At 42.5% G+C, this 16,059-nt stretch overlaps 1 protein-coding gene across 3 annotated transcripts in view; it reads right to left on the bottom strand.

Moving 5' to 3' along the window:
- The window catches only part of LOC115139787 (protein prune homolog 2-like), a 54,474-nt gene extending 39,684 nt beyond the window's left edge, over positions 1-14,790 (bottom strand). For all 3 annotated transcript variants that reach the window (XM_029677569.2, XM_029677570.2, XM_029677572.2), the window contains exon 1: positions 14,556-14,790. In XM_029677569.2, coding sequence (XP_029533429.2) covers positions 14,556-14,591 — 36 coding nt within the window. In that variant the 5' untranslated portion in view covers positions 14,592-14,790. The remainder of the gene's footprint in view (positions 1-14,555) is intronic.
- Between the last annotated feature and the right edge of the window lie 1,269 nt (positions 14,791-16,059).

Below are 16,059 nucleotides of genomic sequence, written 5' to 3'. Positions count from 1 at the left end.
AAATAACCCTTTACTCAAAAAAGTTGTATATATACACAGTGCTTTCAGAAAGTATTCATACCCCTTGACTTATTCCACATTTTGTTGTGTTAGACTGAATTTAAAAAAATAATTAGATAGATTTTTTTTAATCACCCAACTACACACTATACCACATAATGACAAAGTGAAAACATGTTTAGGACATTTTTTCAAATGTATTGAAAATTAAATATAGAAATATCTCATTTACATAAGTATTCACACCCCTGAGCCAAAACATGTATAATCCCCTTTGGCAGCGATTACAGCTGTGAGTCTTTCTGGGTGAGTCTCTAAGAGCTTTGCACACCTGGATTGTACAATATTTGCACTTTTTTTATTTATTTTTATTCTTCAAGCTTTGTCAAGTTGGTTATTGATCATTGCATAACAGCCATTGTCAAGTCTTGCCATAGATTTTTAAGCCAATTTAAGTCAAACTGTAACTATGCCACTCAGGATTGTTGTCTTGGTAAGCAACTCCAGTGCATATTTGGCCTTGTGTTTTAGGTTATTGTCCTGCTGAAAGGTGAATTTGTCTCCCAATTTGTCTGGTGAAAGCAGACTGAACCAGGTTTTCCTCTAGGATTTTGCCTGTGCTTAGCTCTATTCTATTTTTTTTATCCCCCCCAAAAAAACTCACTAAGTGAGTCCTTGCCGATGACAAGCATACCCATAACATGATGCAGCCACCACCATGCTTGAAAATATGAAAACTTCGTGATGTGTTGTCTTGGATATGCCCCAAATATAACGCTTTGTGTTCAGAACATAATGTTAATTTCATTGCCAAATGTTAATTTGGTGCCTTATTGCAAACAAGATGCATGTTTTGGAATATTTGTATTCTGTACAGGCTTCCTTCTTTTCATTCTGCCATTTATGTTAGTGTTGTGGAGTAACTACAATGTTGTTGATCCATCCTCAGTTTTCTCATGTCACAGCCATTCAACTCTGTAACTGTTTTAAAGTCACCATTGGCGTCATGGTGAAATATCTAAGCAGTTTCCATCCTCTCTGTTAACTGAGTTAGGGGGAGGCCTGTATCTCTTTTAGTGACTGGGTGTATTGATACACCACCCAAAGTGTAATTAATAACTTCAACATGCTCAAAATGATATTAAATGTCTATAAAAAAAAGTGTTTACCCATCTACCAATTCTTTGCGAAGCACTGGAAAACCTCTCTGGTCATTGTGGTGAAATCTGTGTTTGAAATTCACTGCTCGACTGAGGGACCTTACAGTTATTTTACTTATCTACAGTGGGGAGAACAAGTATTTGATAACCTGCAAAATCGGCAGTGTTTCCTACTTAAAAAGCATGTAGAGGTCTGTAATTTTTATCATAGGTACACTTCAACTGTGAGAGACGGAATCTAAAACAAAAATCCAGAAAATCACATTGTATGATTTTTAAGTAATTAATTTGCGTTTATTGCATAACATAAGTATTTGATCACCTACCAACCAGTAAGACGGGCCTGGAAATGCGCTGGCTTGAGCAGGGGGACCTTGCGTGCGCTGCAGGATTTTAATCCATGACGGCGTAGTGTGTTACTAATGGTTTTCTTTGAGACTGTGGTCCCAGCTCTCTTCAGGTCATTGACCAGGTCCTGCCGTGTAGTTCTGGCCTGATCCCTCACCTTCCTCATGATCATTGATGCCCCACGAGGTGAGATCTTGCATGGAGTCCCAGACCAAGGGTGATTGACCGTCATCTTGAACTTCTTCCATTTTCTAATAATTGCGCCAACAGTTGTTGCCTTCTCACCAAGCTGCTTGCCTACTGTCCTGTAGCCCATCCCAGCCTTGTGCAAGTCTACAATTTTATCCCTGATGTCCTAACACAGCATTCTGGTCTTGGCCATTGTGGAGAGGTTGGAGTCTGTTTGATTGAGTGTGTGGACAGGTAACGAATTTAATAGTTAATACAGGTAATGAGTGGAGAACAGGAGGGCTTCTTAAAGAAAAACTAACAGGTCTGTGAGAGCCGGAATTCTTACTGGTTGGTAGGTGATCAAATACTTATGTCATGCAATAAAATGCAAATTAATTACTTAAAAATCATACAATGTGATTTTCTGGATTTTTGTTTTAGATTCTGTCTCTCACAGTTGAAATGTACCTATGATAAAAAAAATTACAGACCTCTACATGCTTTGTAAGTGTGAAAACCTGCAAAATCGGCAGTGTATCAAATACTTGTTCTGCCCACTGTATGTGTGGGGCACAGAGATGAGGTAGTCATTAAAAAATTATGTTGAACACTATTATTGCACACAGAGTTAGTCCATTCAACTTATTATGTGACTTGTTAAACACATTTCTACTCCTGAACTTATTTAGGATTGCCATAACAAAGGGGTTGAATATTTAATGACAAATTACATTTCAGCTTTTAATTTTTAATAAAATGTCTAAACATTTCTAAAAACATAGTTCTACTTTGACATTGTGGGGTATTGTGTGTAGGCCAGTGGCACAAAATATAAATGTAATCCATTTTAAATTCAGGGGCATGATTTTACACAAAAATGGCTAGCTGACGTCCAACACCATTAGCTCACTACGGCAAGGGGAAGATCGAATTTATATTTTGAAACATTGTGCCGAGGTCTGAATGGCAAACTACAAGGTTCAAACAAACTTGTGCTGTTGCAAACTAAATACTATCAAGAAGCAAGAGGAAATAATGTTTAATAAAAGCATACTCTCTTAGATAAAGGGTTCTATATTGACTTTTTTGGTCAATTCAAAATGTAACTGCCATTCTGACTCAAAAAACAACTGCCAATTCATTCCAGCATGACAAGTAGCCTACCAATAAGCACGTTATTTTCAATGTATTAAAGTAAGCAAAGTTGATTATTTAATTGAAATAGATGAAGCCAAAGTCATATGATATAAACTATAGGCTAGATAAATAAAGATGAAACATTATTAGAAATTGAGCACATTTGTTAGCTAGCTACCTAGCTAACTCAGCTAGCTAAATATAAAAAGTTAGATTACTTTAATTCACCACTTTATAAGCCAGCTAACTCTTTTAAATAAACATTCTTTTTTTATTATGGGATATTCCAAATAGAGCTACAGACGCAGCCTGACATTGGCATTATAGCCATTTGTTTGTTTTATGTCAGTATTTCAGTGTGGAGTCAATTTAGGGGACAAGCCTCTTTCATGAAGCCATAGAAGACTGTGGCTGACAGAGGGGGAATATATAAATTACTTATTATGAATGAAATATAATAAGCATTAACAAACTATGTTTTGCTCAGTTTGGCAGTAACACAGAACTAACAGAGGCAGAGGATCTCTCTAGCGGTTGCTGCTGACAACAACTGCATGTCAGTTGTTCTTCTACATTATAGTAAAGCTATGTCTGCATCACATTTTGTCTTCATTGTGGCAGATTAACTCATGCTTATTTCTGAAGATTAACATTTTGCTCCTTCTTATTCTCTGGAACCAGTCAAACACGTAGCCCAACGGCTAAGGAGTTGGACGTGTGGCAGGAGTTGGACGTGTGTCGGGAGTTGGACCTGCGGCCGAAGGGTGGCCGGTTCAAATCCCAGGTGGCCGCTTGAAAAACAAAAATGGGTAGAAGTGATCTGACAACAGTAGGGCTGCTGGGTTCACACCTGCAAACAATTCCCCTACAGTTGGGTCCTTGAACAAGGCTCTTAACCCCACAACATGCTCTCCATCCAGGGTTGCTGCATGCAGTTTGAACCTGTGACCGTCTCAACTGTATGTTTGGGGGGGGTTGAGAACTGAGCAAAAGACACATTTTTGTTGTTCACTGTAACTAATGGACAAAGTACAGTATATTGTATTGTATTGTAAAGAAGTCAACCAGAGTTGATAGGGGCCATCATTCAAACAAAGAAATGCCTCCCTGACCACCAGTGCATATTTCCAAATTATGTTTGCATACAGTGCTGTGAAGTATTTGCCCCCATTCAAATTTGTTCTACTTCTGCATATTTTTGATACTGAATGTTTTTGATACTGAATGTCTTCAACCAAATCCAAATATTAAATAAAGGGAACCTGAGTGAACAAATAACACAACAATTACATAATTGTTCAGAATTAGTTGGGTAACATAGATAATTAAGATGTTTATTTTGCATAATATGCTTATGTGAGATACTTGTCATTAGAATGTTTCCTTTTGGACTATAGGGTTGGCAGGTGCACTTTTCCCCCAGGTGGGGCTCAGTCACCTGGGGCCCAGAGAGGGGAGAGGTCAGACTTGTCTTTCACATGTCCCTGGTGCTATGCAGAATATCAGAAAGGGAAGAGGACAGGAGGGAACATTGTCTTCATATGTGAATGTGTCTTTACCTATTCTAAACCATGTGAAGGGATGGCGTGATTAATGGGGAACCAATTACTTGTCTCCACCTTGCCTGTGCGCTTATCCTGGGATAGTGTCTGACCTAGAGGCTCACTCCCCTCAGTGAGCTTGTCCAGGAGTGGGGTCAAGAGGGAGTTTATTTGAGATGGGAGTATCTAGAGTTGACAATTGATATATGCCATTGGATGAGTTGTTGTTTTTGTACTATGAAGTACCAGGAACGAGATTAGAACCTGTCTTAGGGAACAAACTGAACGATAATTTATAGCGAATGCTATTTGACTATGGGATACTTCTCTCTCTCTCAAATAAGTCTTTCTTTGTGAACAGTTCCTAAGATCTGTGATTTGTCATGTAAGTTGAGAGGGGTGTATCTTGGCTATAAAAGATCTTTGTACTTTTCTGTATTCACTTTTCAATGGTTCATTAGAGATAGCGCATCATTGAAAGTCAAAAAGGGCTATTGCAAAGCTGTAGTTTAAGTGTAACTCTGACTGGTGTGTAGTTTGTAACTCTCCTCATTTGGTAAAGCAGAAAAAGGCCACCACAGTTTTCAACCATGAACTGATTGTTTCAAGTCCTGCCACAACATCTCAATTGGGATTAGGTCTGGACATTGACTAGGCCATTCAAAAACTTCACATATGTTGCTTTTTATAGATTGTCATGTAAACTTGATTGTGTGTTTTGGATCATTGTCTTGCTGCATGACCCATCTGCGCTTCACCGTCAGCTCACAGACAGATGGCCTGACATTCTCCTGTAGAATTCTCTGATACAGAGCAGAATTCATGGTTTCTTCTGTTAAGGCAAGTCGTCCAGGTCCTGAGGCAGCAAAGCATCCCCAAACCATCACACTACCACCACAGGGCTTGACCATTGCTATAAGGTTCTTACTGTGGAATGCAGTGTTTGGTTTTTGCCAGGCATAATGGGATCCAAGTCGTGTAATTTCACTTTCTGTGAGAAAACAAGCCATGTGTAGTGTAGAGAATCATTGTACCATCTAAACCACTGTGAAATAACTTTTCAATAACTAAAAATATTGTATTTTCAGCTTGTTTGAAGCTGATGTACAAAACCGAAAGTAAAAGCAACCCACTTGAGCAACCCATTGATTCCTTCCTGAACACCCCCCATCCCTCCAGCACCCCATTGGCTCCTGCATGAATGCCTCCCCGAGCGCGACATAAAATCAAATGCGCCGAATACAACAGGTATTGCTGTGAAATACCTTGCTGTGAAATATTTACTTACTACAAGCCCTTAATCAACAATTATGATTTTTTAACTAAGAAATCAGCTACAAAGAAATTATCAATAAAATAAACAAAAGTAAAAAGTAACACAAAACCACGATAACGAGGCTATATACAAGGGGGTATCGGAACAGAGTCAACCGAAAGTCAAATCAATATTCATGCTACTGTGACACTTTTGAATGTGGGTCTAAAGGGAAATAAAAACATTATCTGAGTTTTTTTCTCACGCCTGCCAAACACCTGCCTCACTGTCGTTAATGGAACCGTGGGAAAATATTTCCCGACAGGCTGGGGCCCAGGACACTGTCTACCGGTCACCTCCTGCTAGCACAGCAGGCAGGGGGCTGGGGCGACACCGTGCGCTCACTAGCTAGCTTAATCTTTAGTGACACCGTGTGCTAGCTTGCTAGTCAGCTAGCATGCACACAGTGTCTCCCAGTCTCCCCACGTCCGCTGTGTACCGGAGAAAACTGTGTCCAACAGGTGGGGGCGAAGCACACCGTCTTCCAGTCTCCCCACGTCCGCTAGTAAAGCAGGCGGGAGGTTGGGGCGACACCATGTGCCAACTAAAATCAGCAAAAAAATAAACTGTCTTTCAAAGATAATTAGTAAAAATCGAAATAACTACCCAGATCTTCATTGTAAAGGGTTTAAACACTGTTTCCGTGGTTCAATGAACCATAAACAATTAATGAACATGCACCTGTGGAACGGTCGTTAAGACACTAACAGCTTACAGACGGTAGGCAATTGAGGTCACAGCTATGAAAACTTAGGACACTAAAGAGGCCTTTCTACTGACTCTGAAAAACACCAAAAGAAAGATGTCCAGGGTCCCTGCTCATCTGCGTGAACGTGCCTTAGGCATGCTGCAAGGAGGCATGAGGACTGTAGATGTGGCCAGGGCAATACATTGCAATGTCCGTACTATGAGACACCTAAGACAGCTCTACAGGGAAACAGGACGGACAGCTGATCATCCTCGCAGTGGCAGACCACGTGTAACACCTGCACAGGATCGGTACATCCGAACATTACACCTGTGGGACAGGTACAAGATGGCAACAACAACAGCCTGAGTTACACCAGGAACGCACAATCCCTCCATCAGTGCTCAGACTGTTCGCAATAGGCTGAGAGAGGCAGGACTGAGGGCTTGTAGGCCTGTTGTAAGGCAGGTCCTCACCAGACATCACCGGCAACAACTTCGCCTATGGGCACAAACTCACCGTCACTGGACCAGACAGGACTGGCAAAAAGTGCTCTTCACTGACGAGTCACAGTTTTGTCTCACCAGGGGTAATGGTCGGATTCATGTTTATCGTCGAAGGAATGAGCATTACACCGAGGCCTGTACTCTGGAGCGGAATCGATTTGCAGGTGGAAGGTCCGTCATGGTCTGGGGCGGTGTGTCACAGCATCATCAGACTCAGCTTGTTGTCATTGCAGGCAATCTCAACCCTGTGATTTCCTGCAAGACAGGAATGCAGTGTTCTGCCATTACTAGCGAAGAGCCCGGATCTCAATCCCATTGAGCACGTCTGGGACGTGTTGGATCGAAGGGTGAGGGCTAGGGCCATTTCCTCCAGAAATGTCCAGGAACTTGCAGGTGCCTTGGTGGAAGAGTGGAGTAACATCTCACAGCAAGAACTGGCAAATCTGGTGCATTCCATGAGGAGGAGATGCACTGCAGTACTTAATGAAGCTGGTGGCCACACCAGATACTGACTGTTACTTTTTATTTTATATACTGTATATATATATTTTTTAATCCATTATTTTACCAGGTAAATTGACTGAGAACACATTCTCATTTACAGCAACGACCTGGGGAATAGTTACAGAGGAGGGGAGGGGGATGAATGAGCCAATTGTAAGCTGGGGATGACTTGGTAGCCATGATGGTTTCAGTGCCAGATTGGGAATTTAGCCAGGACACCGGGGTTAACACCCCTACTCGTACGATAAGTGCCATGGGATCTTTAATGACCTCAGAGAGTCAGGACACCCGTTTGACGTCCCATCCGAAAGACGGCACCCTACACAGGGCAGTGTCGCCAATCACTGCCCAGGGGAATTGGGATATTTTTTTAGACCAGAGGAAAGAGTGCCTCCTACTGGCCCTCCAACACCACTTCCAGCAGCATCTCGTCTCCCACCCAGGGACTGACCAGGACCAAACCTGCTTAGCTTCAGAAGAAAGCCAGCAGTGGTATGCAGGGTGGTATGCTCCTGGCATACCATATTTTGATCCCCCTTTGTTCAGGGACACATTATTCCATTTATGTTAGTCACATGTCTGTGGAACGGATTCAGTTTATGTCTCAGTTGTTGAATCTTATGTTCATACAAATATTTACACATGTTAAGTTTGCTGAAAATAAACGCAGTTGACTGAGAGGACGTTTCTTTTTTTGCTGAGTTTAGCTAGTGACACAGTGTACTAGCTTGCTAGTTAGCTAGCTAGTACACAGTGTTGCTCCTGCCTCCCGCCTGCTGTGTAACGGAGTCTTCCTTAGGACTAGCTGGCTAAGGTAGCACACAGTGTCCTTTGCTCCCACTTGCCGAACACCTGCCCTCGCTGTCATTAACAGAACTGCGGGAAAACAATGACTGACAGGCGGGGGGGGGGGGGGGGCAAAGAACACACTACCGCTGTGTACTAGCTATAGCTAGCCACACTTCTCTTTGGCAGCTGGAAATGAACAGATGGGAATGATTAGTACCATTAAAGGTAGAATATTTAACAAAAAGTAATTGTTTGCGCTTGTTGATTGATGAAATGTTTTAATAATCAGGCCGATGTGGAGTCTGCTTACCAGACTTTTCTCACATCTTTCAATTCTGTATTTCGCCACTGCTTTCCCTTAGTTAAATCACACAGGAGAGCAGCAGATGGGTTCTGGAAATCTTGGTTTAGTTGTGGCCTCCCAAGTGGCGCAGCGGTTTAATCCCTTGGAGGCATCAGTACAGACAAGGGTTCGATCCCAAGCTGTGTCACAACCGACCGGGAGTCCAATAGGGCGGCGCACAATTGGCCCAGCATCATCTGGGTTAGGCTATACTTGGTTCATCGAGCTGGAATGGTCTTTCCTCCAACACATTGGTGCAGCGGGCAGGTGTTAAGAAGCGTGGTTTGGCGGGTCAATTTTCTGAGGACGAATGACTCGACCTTCGCCTCTTCCCGAGTCCGTAGGGGAGTTGCAGTGATGAGACAAGATTGTCATTGGGGAGAAGAAAAGTCACAAATATAGTGATCCTGATGTTATTTCATTGTGAATGTGGGTTCCTCTCTGTCAAAGAAAATAGAGAAAACTGACAGAAATCCCTTCTCTGCTTCAGTTTGAGGTAATTGGTAACTTAAAGTTATCAGCAGCAGGCCATGATGAAATCGGTGCCTCTTTGGTGAAATCAGTGTCTTCTTCATTACTGAGCCTCTAACGTATATCTTCACCAAATCATTGTTACTAAAGAGTTTAAAATGGCCAATATATCCTCTATAGATGGGTCTATAAGAGAATGTTGAAACATTTAAATCAACACTGTATTCTATATGAGCACCGTAAAAACGACTCCACAGATATGGTTCTTTAGGAACAATGAATCCGCTCGTCATCTTTTTAGATTTGTCCAAGGCGTTTGACACGGTTGATCATAAAATATGACTTTCTAAATTGCATTATTACAGTTTTCATGATTATACATATAATTGCCTATATAGTTATGATTATGGTAGAGCTCAAAGTGTTTATGCAAATGGACGTGCATCTACTAGGGACAAGATATCTTGTGGCTGCAGTTGGACCTTTGTTATTCACAATCTACATCCGTGACCTTCCTGCTGTGTCTTCTATCATACTTCCCATTCTCTTTGTTGATGATAACAATTTGATTTTATCACACAGAAATGCTGATTCACGAATTAATGAAGCCAACTCAGGTATGGCCACATGTTCTGAATGGTTCCAGATCATTTGCTAATCTTTAAATGTTAAACAATCCAACTGTATTGTATTCGCTAGTAATAAGACATATTGTTATAATAACAATAATAATACATTTTAAAAAGAGCGAGAATCTCAATTGGTGGGAATGAAATGGAACTAGTCACATCCACTAGATTCCTCTGAGTTCTTAGTGATGAAAAGTTGTCCTGGAAAGATCATATTACATTTGTCTCCAGCTATACTATAGCTTCATTTATCCATATCTCATTTACTGTGATATTGTCTGGACAGCTTCATATGCCTCCTACCTACACAAATTACTCATCATAAAAAAAAAATTGTAAGACTAGCCACCTCCTTTAAATACCTATTTACGACAATAATGTACGCCAATTATGCCACTTTCATCTACAAATACTCATACCTGCCAGACAGTTTACCTAAATCCTTCAATGGATTCTTCCAGGTGAATTCAGACATCCATCTATATAACACAAGACACTGCGATAACCTTCACCCTCCCCACAGCCGCACCTCACATCGTCAATTCTCTATTAGATATAGAAGGTACTATACTCTGGAATTCTTATCTTCACATTGCCAAAACATCATCACCCCTCAATAACTTTAAGTGAAGACTGGGGGTTAGCCTGATGAACCAAACTACTCAGTTATCTCCTCCATATAGCATAACTCTCCCACACTCACATAAAAAATAAATATATATGTTTTTTTCATGATTACTGATCAATTCATTTATACATTTGTAATTAGCAGGTTTTATTATCTGTTTTAACAAACCTTTTTTTATTTGTGTGCTTGTATATTGTATTGTGTGTTGTTTTTTTTGTGGTGTGGTTTTCATATAAGGCCTTGGGCTTCCAACCACACCTTTTTTATTTGATTACATTATTTTTTATCTGTATTGATGTCTATCACTTTCTTTGGTGCAAATAAATATATTAATAAAATAAATAAATAAATCAAATGTATTCTCTGTGGGATTTATCAGCTGTTGGCATCCAATGTTATGGCGCATTACCGCAATCTCATGTACTGGAGCACCCCGGCCTCCCGCCTATGTACTGGAGTCATAGCTTAAAAATGGACCAATAGAAGTACAAATAGGGGTTCCTGCAGATGCAGGAATGCCCACATGCAGGAACGCCCCGAATTGCGGACTGCAGTTGCACCCTTCTCAGTAAAAGACGCAAAAACTAAACTGAAGAACGGGAAGCATAGAAATAGCGCACATAGAACATATCTACACTTCTTAGCCTATAATTGATCTTTTTATGTGAATTAGGTCAGGTGGCCCAAGAAGTTACATACTGCAGCTTTAACTTCTTATGCCACTGCAGCCTGTGACATGAAAGAAAGATAAGCTGTGAGAAGTGTTTTAGGCAGAACAGAAATAGCTGATATCATCTAATCCCTAGAGCAGGTATGACTGTTGTTGGGGGTTACCCTGGGAGTCGGGTGTGGGGGTACACCAATGCCATGATTACTGTATGTGATAACCTTTGTATGCTTGAAATTTGCAATGATGGAAAAGTACTGGGTAATGGCGATGTACTGCTTTAGTTCTCAGGCTGAGAACTGCCTGCACCTGCTGATAGTCATACAGCCTCAAGGCCGAGATATTCCAAAAGTAGCAAAGGGCCTGAGACTACACAGGAGTGGTTGATGGCTTATAGTAGAGTGAGAAACCACAGTCTAGGCATGTTTTTCTCATCTTAGATACTTTGTATCTAATCCAATGCAACAATGTTAAGGTATGATTGACGGTAGGTTGTCCACACCAACTACCATAAAGACAGTTGTCTCCTGTTTCGCCACACAGATCTTTACTGTAGACTACTGAGGTATTCTGTATGTGAATCTCTGTCTGCAATTGCATTTTATTACTAAAGAGTTTTATACCAAGGTTCCTGTGTCATCTATCTGGAAGACTGATTGTTGAAGGAAACGTACATCAACCCATGCAAAGGACCATCCAACACTGTGCTGGAATGCAGTACTCAGACAAATCCATGCATAATGCAAAATATGATGTGTGGTGTGTGTGATCAGTGGTTTGGGTGTACTTGCATGCGTGTATCCTAGTCACTACTACCAGTACTACACCAATGAGAATGAAGAGTACTACGTCATACACAGTTGTGACAGGATGGGATAGTAAGTATCTGGGGTGTTTGTTACATTGAGCTAGTCAGCATATTAAGGCAGTACTGGGTTACACGCCAACTGCAGTATACCGTGCCACACTGGCCTGCTGAAATCTCTCCTGGATACAACCACAGGTCCAATAGGGAAATTAGCAATGAATACCCATCCATATCTCAGTCTCATATTACCGTGCATGTCCATGATTAGAGTGGATGAGGAGGGGAGCAGGGGAGGGATGGGCACCGGGCAGGGATATCTGTTTGAGATGTTAATATCTGGTCTCATGTTTCTTAAAGTGGATGGATGGGGGAGGTGGGATAAAGGGGGGTTGGGTTGGTCGATACTCTGATGGCTACGGGAGGAAGAGACGCATTAGTGGAGAAAGGAAAGGCCACTCACTGTCTGTTCCACTGCAGCAGCAGCAGCAGCAGCAGCAGCACACAGACAACAAAACACACAGCCGGTACCGCTCTCTCATCTCCATTTCACTGTGTGCTCCTCATCTAAAATTCACCCCATTCATCTCAAGGAGGCTCGGGGTGGACAGACGCAGTGCTGCTGCTTTTCTCTGCCTTCCTTAGCTCTTAATGCTTTCCCTCTCTCTTACCCTCCATTATCTCTGTCCTTCCATCATCTCCTCTCTTTCACCACCACTATATTCTGTTTATGAACCCCTCCTACTCCCCCCTTCTATAGCTCAGCGGTAATATCGTGCCTCCTTCTCCAGTGACGTGGCTAATTTAGCAGGGCTGCCTGCCCATAAAGCCTTCCGTACTAAAGGCTAAAATGACGAACAGCTGACTGCTGCCTGGGCATCAGTGATTTACAGTGTGTCGTCACGAATAAAAGGAAAGCTTTTTAGAAAAATGTATACACACACACACGTACATATCAGAACACGGACACACATACACACATGCGTATTCCCCATGTGTGTAAGAAACAACAGGCTGTGTGTTTCTGTCAACCACATTCACTGTCCAAGTTAAAGAGTGTCCAGGCGTAAATGTTTTAGGTCTACTATGGCAATACATCTCTGTATATGTCTCCAATCTCCACAAAGTGTGCAGACACTGGGCAGGGTTCTGCCATGGGGTGAAGGACAGGGTGATCCACTTTCCAAATCCCCTTGCCAAAGCCTAGATCAATGTCTTCCTCAAAAACATGTGTGCACTGTGTATGCATGCGTGCGTATGTGGATGTGTGTGTGTGTGTGTGTGTGTGTCCACTAAGCACATTGCCTTAGTGCCATGCCCGAGAGCGAGCAAGAAAGCGAGAGAGTGAAAGAGAAAGAGCCACAGACAGAAAGAGAACGCGAGCGAAGGAAGATAGACCCAGTAAGCACTTATACAGGAAAGCCAATTAGAGGTATGGATGTTCTGGATGGTTGCCATGCAGGAGAAGATGAAAAAGGAGGAAGAGAGGCCATTCACACACTGCAGTGCTAAAAGGAAGGTGAAAAAAAGATGGCGAGAATGAGAGAGCGACAGAGGGGGGAGCAGTCCTCATGTCGATAAACATGTATTGTACAACACGGCATCTCCAACCAGGACACAATCAGCTAGCATCCTTATAGTCCAATTGCACGAGCACGAGCCTTGGCTTGTGCGAGCCGCCTGTTTCTGTAGCGTGAGACAGCTTGATGTACAAGTACACCCGCTGGACTGGACGCTATAGTCCATTGCAGGGCCTTAACCTCAATCTGTGTCCTTAATGCGGCGTGCCAAGCAGTAACGCATTGGGTCCCATTTTTACAGTCTTCTTTGGTATGACTCGGACGACGATTGAATTCCCAACCTTCCAATCTCAGGGCGGACACTAACCACAAGGCGGCCACTGAGTTGGGCCTTATCGTCCAATTACTCTTTCTCTTTCCGTTGGCCCAATTTATCCCAATCTCCATGGTGGATCCCATGCTCCCATGTGTATTTCCTGCTTTCTGTTATGACATCATCTCTGTCTTATCCTTCTATGTCATTGTTGGATCCCATGATCTCATCACACAAAAGGGAACTGTTTATTCAATGGATGGACCAGCAAAAAAAATGTTTTTTTTTAAAAACAACATTGCACACACACACTACCTACAACACACACAACTACCTACAACAATAGGCATACTGACAATATTAGGCTGTAATGCATGGCTCTGGACATATACAGAAAACAACAGCCTTCACTGGGGTTTGTCTATTCAGGGAGCTTTAGACACAACATGCCTCTATGGAGAATGACCAAACAAAATCAAACAACTTCAGACCTCACCCACATGTTTATTGTAGCTACAGGCCTACACTAATTTATACTGTTGTGATGTAGCCTAAGCCTACCTAAAACGAACAGTTAGTATCCTTTCGCCTACCTGTCAAGTAAGTGAGTAGACATCATGAGGTGTTTACAACAACTTTTTACTGGAAACTACTTCCCTGAGCTCTACCGAGACAGCAGGCCTTAAATGCAAATAGTCTGCTTGATGACATATTAGGCGTTATCTGCAGCATAGGTGCGTACGGGCTGGTGCGTGCCTCTGATGAACTTGCTGTTTCCATGCATTCCCTGATCAAAATTCAATTTTTTTTAAATGTGTGGGAGAAGAAGCTTATGGTTTGGACCACTCGTTTCTATTCATCATTCAGGCCTGGCGCAGTAGCCTACTAAAGGTGCTGCTTGTGGGGCAAAGAAACTAGAGAATGTACAGTTCAGCAACAGGAATACAGCCTGTAGCATGTCGTCATCATCCCAATCAGTAAAACCCTTATTAACCCCGGGCTGTTTAGGCTAAAACTCACCAGCATGGTCTTGGCCCGCCGCAAATAATCTTCCATGTTGGACTTTGTCGTTGCGGGGACGCTGCAGTCTCCATATACAAGTTTACAACCCTGGTTGTCTTTGCGCTGTTGTGCCGCCGAATCCCCCGCTGCGCTCACTGCAGCATTGGCTCAACTAGCGGTCCTCCCTCTCCAGGCTGGCCAGATATGGAGTGGGTGTGACGGGAAGCTATCCAGCGGGGGCGCGCTCGCTGAATTCAACGTGCACCCAGCGTTTGGGAACCACCGCCAATGGCAAAAATGTATCCGGGTAGATTAAAGCCGTGTATAACAGGAAAGCAAACATGGATAGAGCGCCCAGCCGCTTCAGAAAAGCAGAATGCTGCAGCGCCGAGGATACGGTTCGACGAGTTTGTAGTAGCCTACTGATGATACTGTCCGACCACGGAGGCCAAGGACTGTGTGTGTGTGTGTGTGTGTGTGTGTTTATGCGCGTGAGTGTTTCGTGCGTGTGGTCGCGTGCGCGTCCCGTTGGCGCACAAATTGATAATATGCACTGCATGACAAATAAAAACCCAGAGAGGTTGTTTTTAAGAACCGTCAATAAAATGTTGAACGCTCATACAATTGCCTTGGCATACATTTTATTATTATTATTTTTAACTGTGATTGAACAGTAATCAACCCCTATTGAATTAAAACGCAATGAGAAGATGTTATAGGATAACATAAAAAACACACATTCGGGAAGATCTCTCTCTCTCTTACTCACAGACTTGGAGCAATTTGTGATTGACCGCAATCAAAAGGCGTTTGGCGTTACACACTGTAGTCCCCGAGTCACATAGGCCTACCCAACCATTTCATATAATACCAGTAGGTCATATGTAAAAGTGGTGCCTCTCACCCCTCTTCAAGCTCACTCCTGTCCTCTATAAACAGGAGGCCATGACTGTAACTGACTGGCTATCACTTGGTAATAATTCATTTTTGTTCCTCAACTAAATGCAATTCTATAATTGTTATTAGAAACTGGGTGGTTCGAGCCCAGAATGCTGATTGGCTGACAGCTGTGGTATATCAGACATATACCACAAGTATGACAAAATGTTCATTTTTACTGCTCTGATTACGTTGGTAACGAGTTTATAATAGCAGTAAGGCACATATATGGCCAATACACCATGTCTAAGGGCTGTGTCCAGGCACTCTGCATTGCGTCGTGCTTAAGATCAGCCGTTAGCCGTGGTTTATTGGCCATACACCATACCCCTCCGGCCTTAATGCTTAACTATAATATAGTCAACATTGTTGTTCCTTGTTTGAAACCAAAATTAAACAATTTCTGAAGTCTACTTTGTTGAAACCACACAGAAGTTGTGGAGGGACATCCGATGTATGAGCAGCAAATAGCTTACCAGCGATATGAGATTTCAGTATGGACAGCGGCGAAACATTGGTCTCGTCCCGACTCCAGAGAACTGACCTTCAGCACCACACTGACAGTGGACAGCGGCCGTTAGGT

The sequence above is a fragment of the Oncorhynchus nerka genome, linkage group LG13, assembly GCF_034236695.1.
Source record: "Oncorhynchus nerka isolate Pitt River linkage group LG13, Oner_Uvic_2.0, whole genome shotgun sequence".
Lineage (NCBI taxonomy): Eukaryota > Metazoa > Chordata > Actinopteri > Salmoniformes > Salmonidae > Oncorhynchus > Oncorhynchus nerka.
The sequence above is the reverse complement of the archived record's forward strand: the minus strand, read 5'-3'. Positions and strand labels throughout refer to the sequence as shown.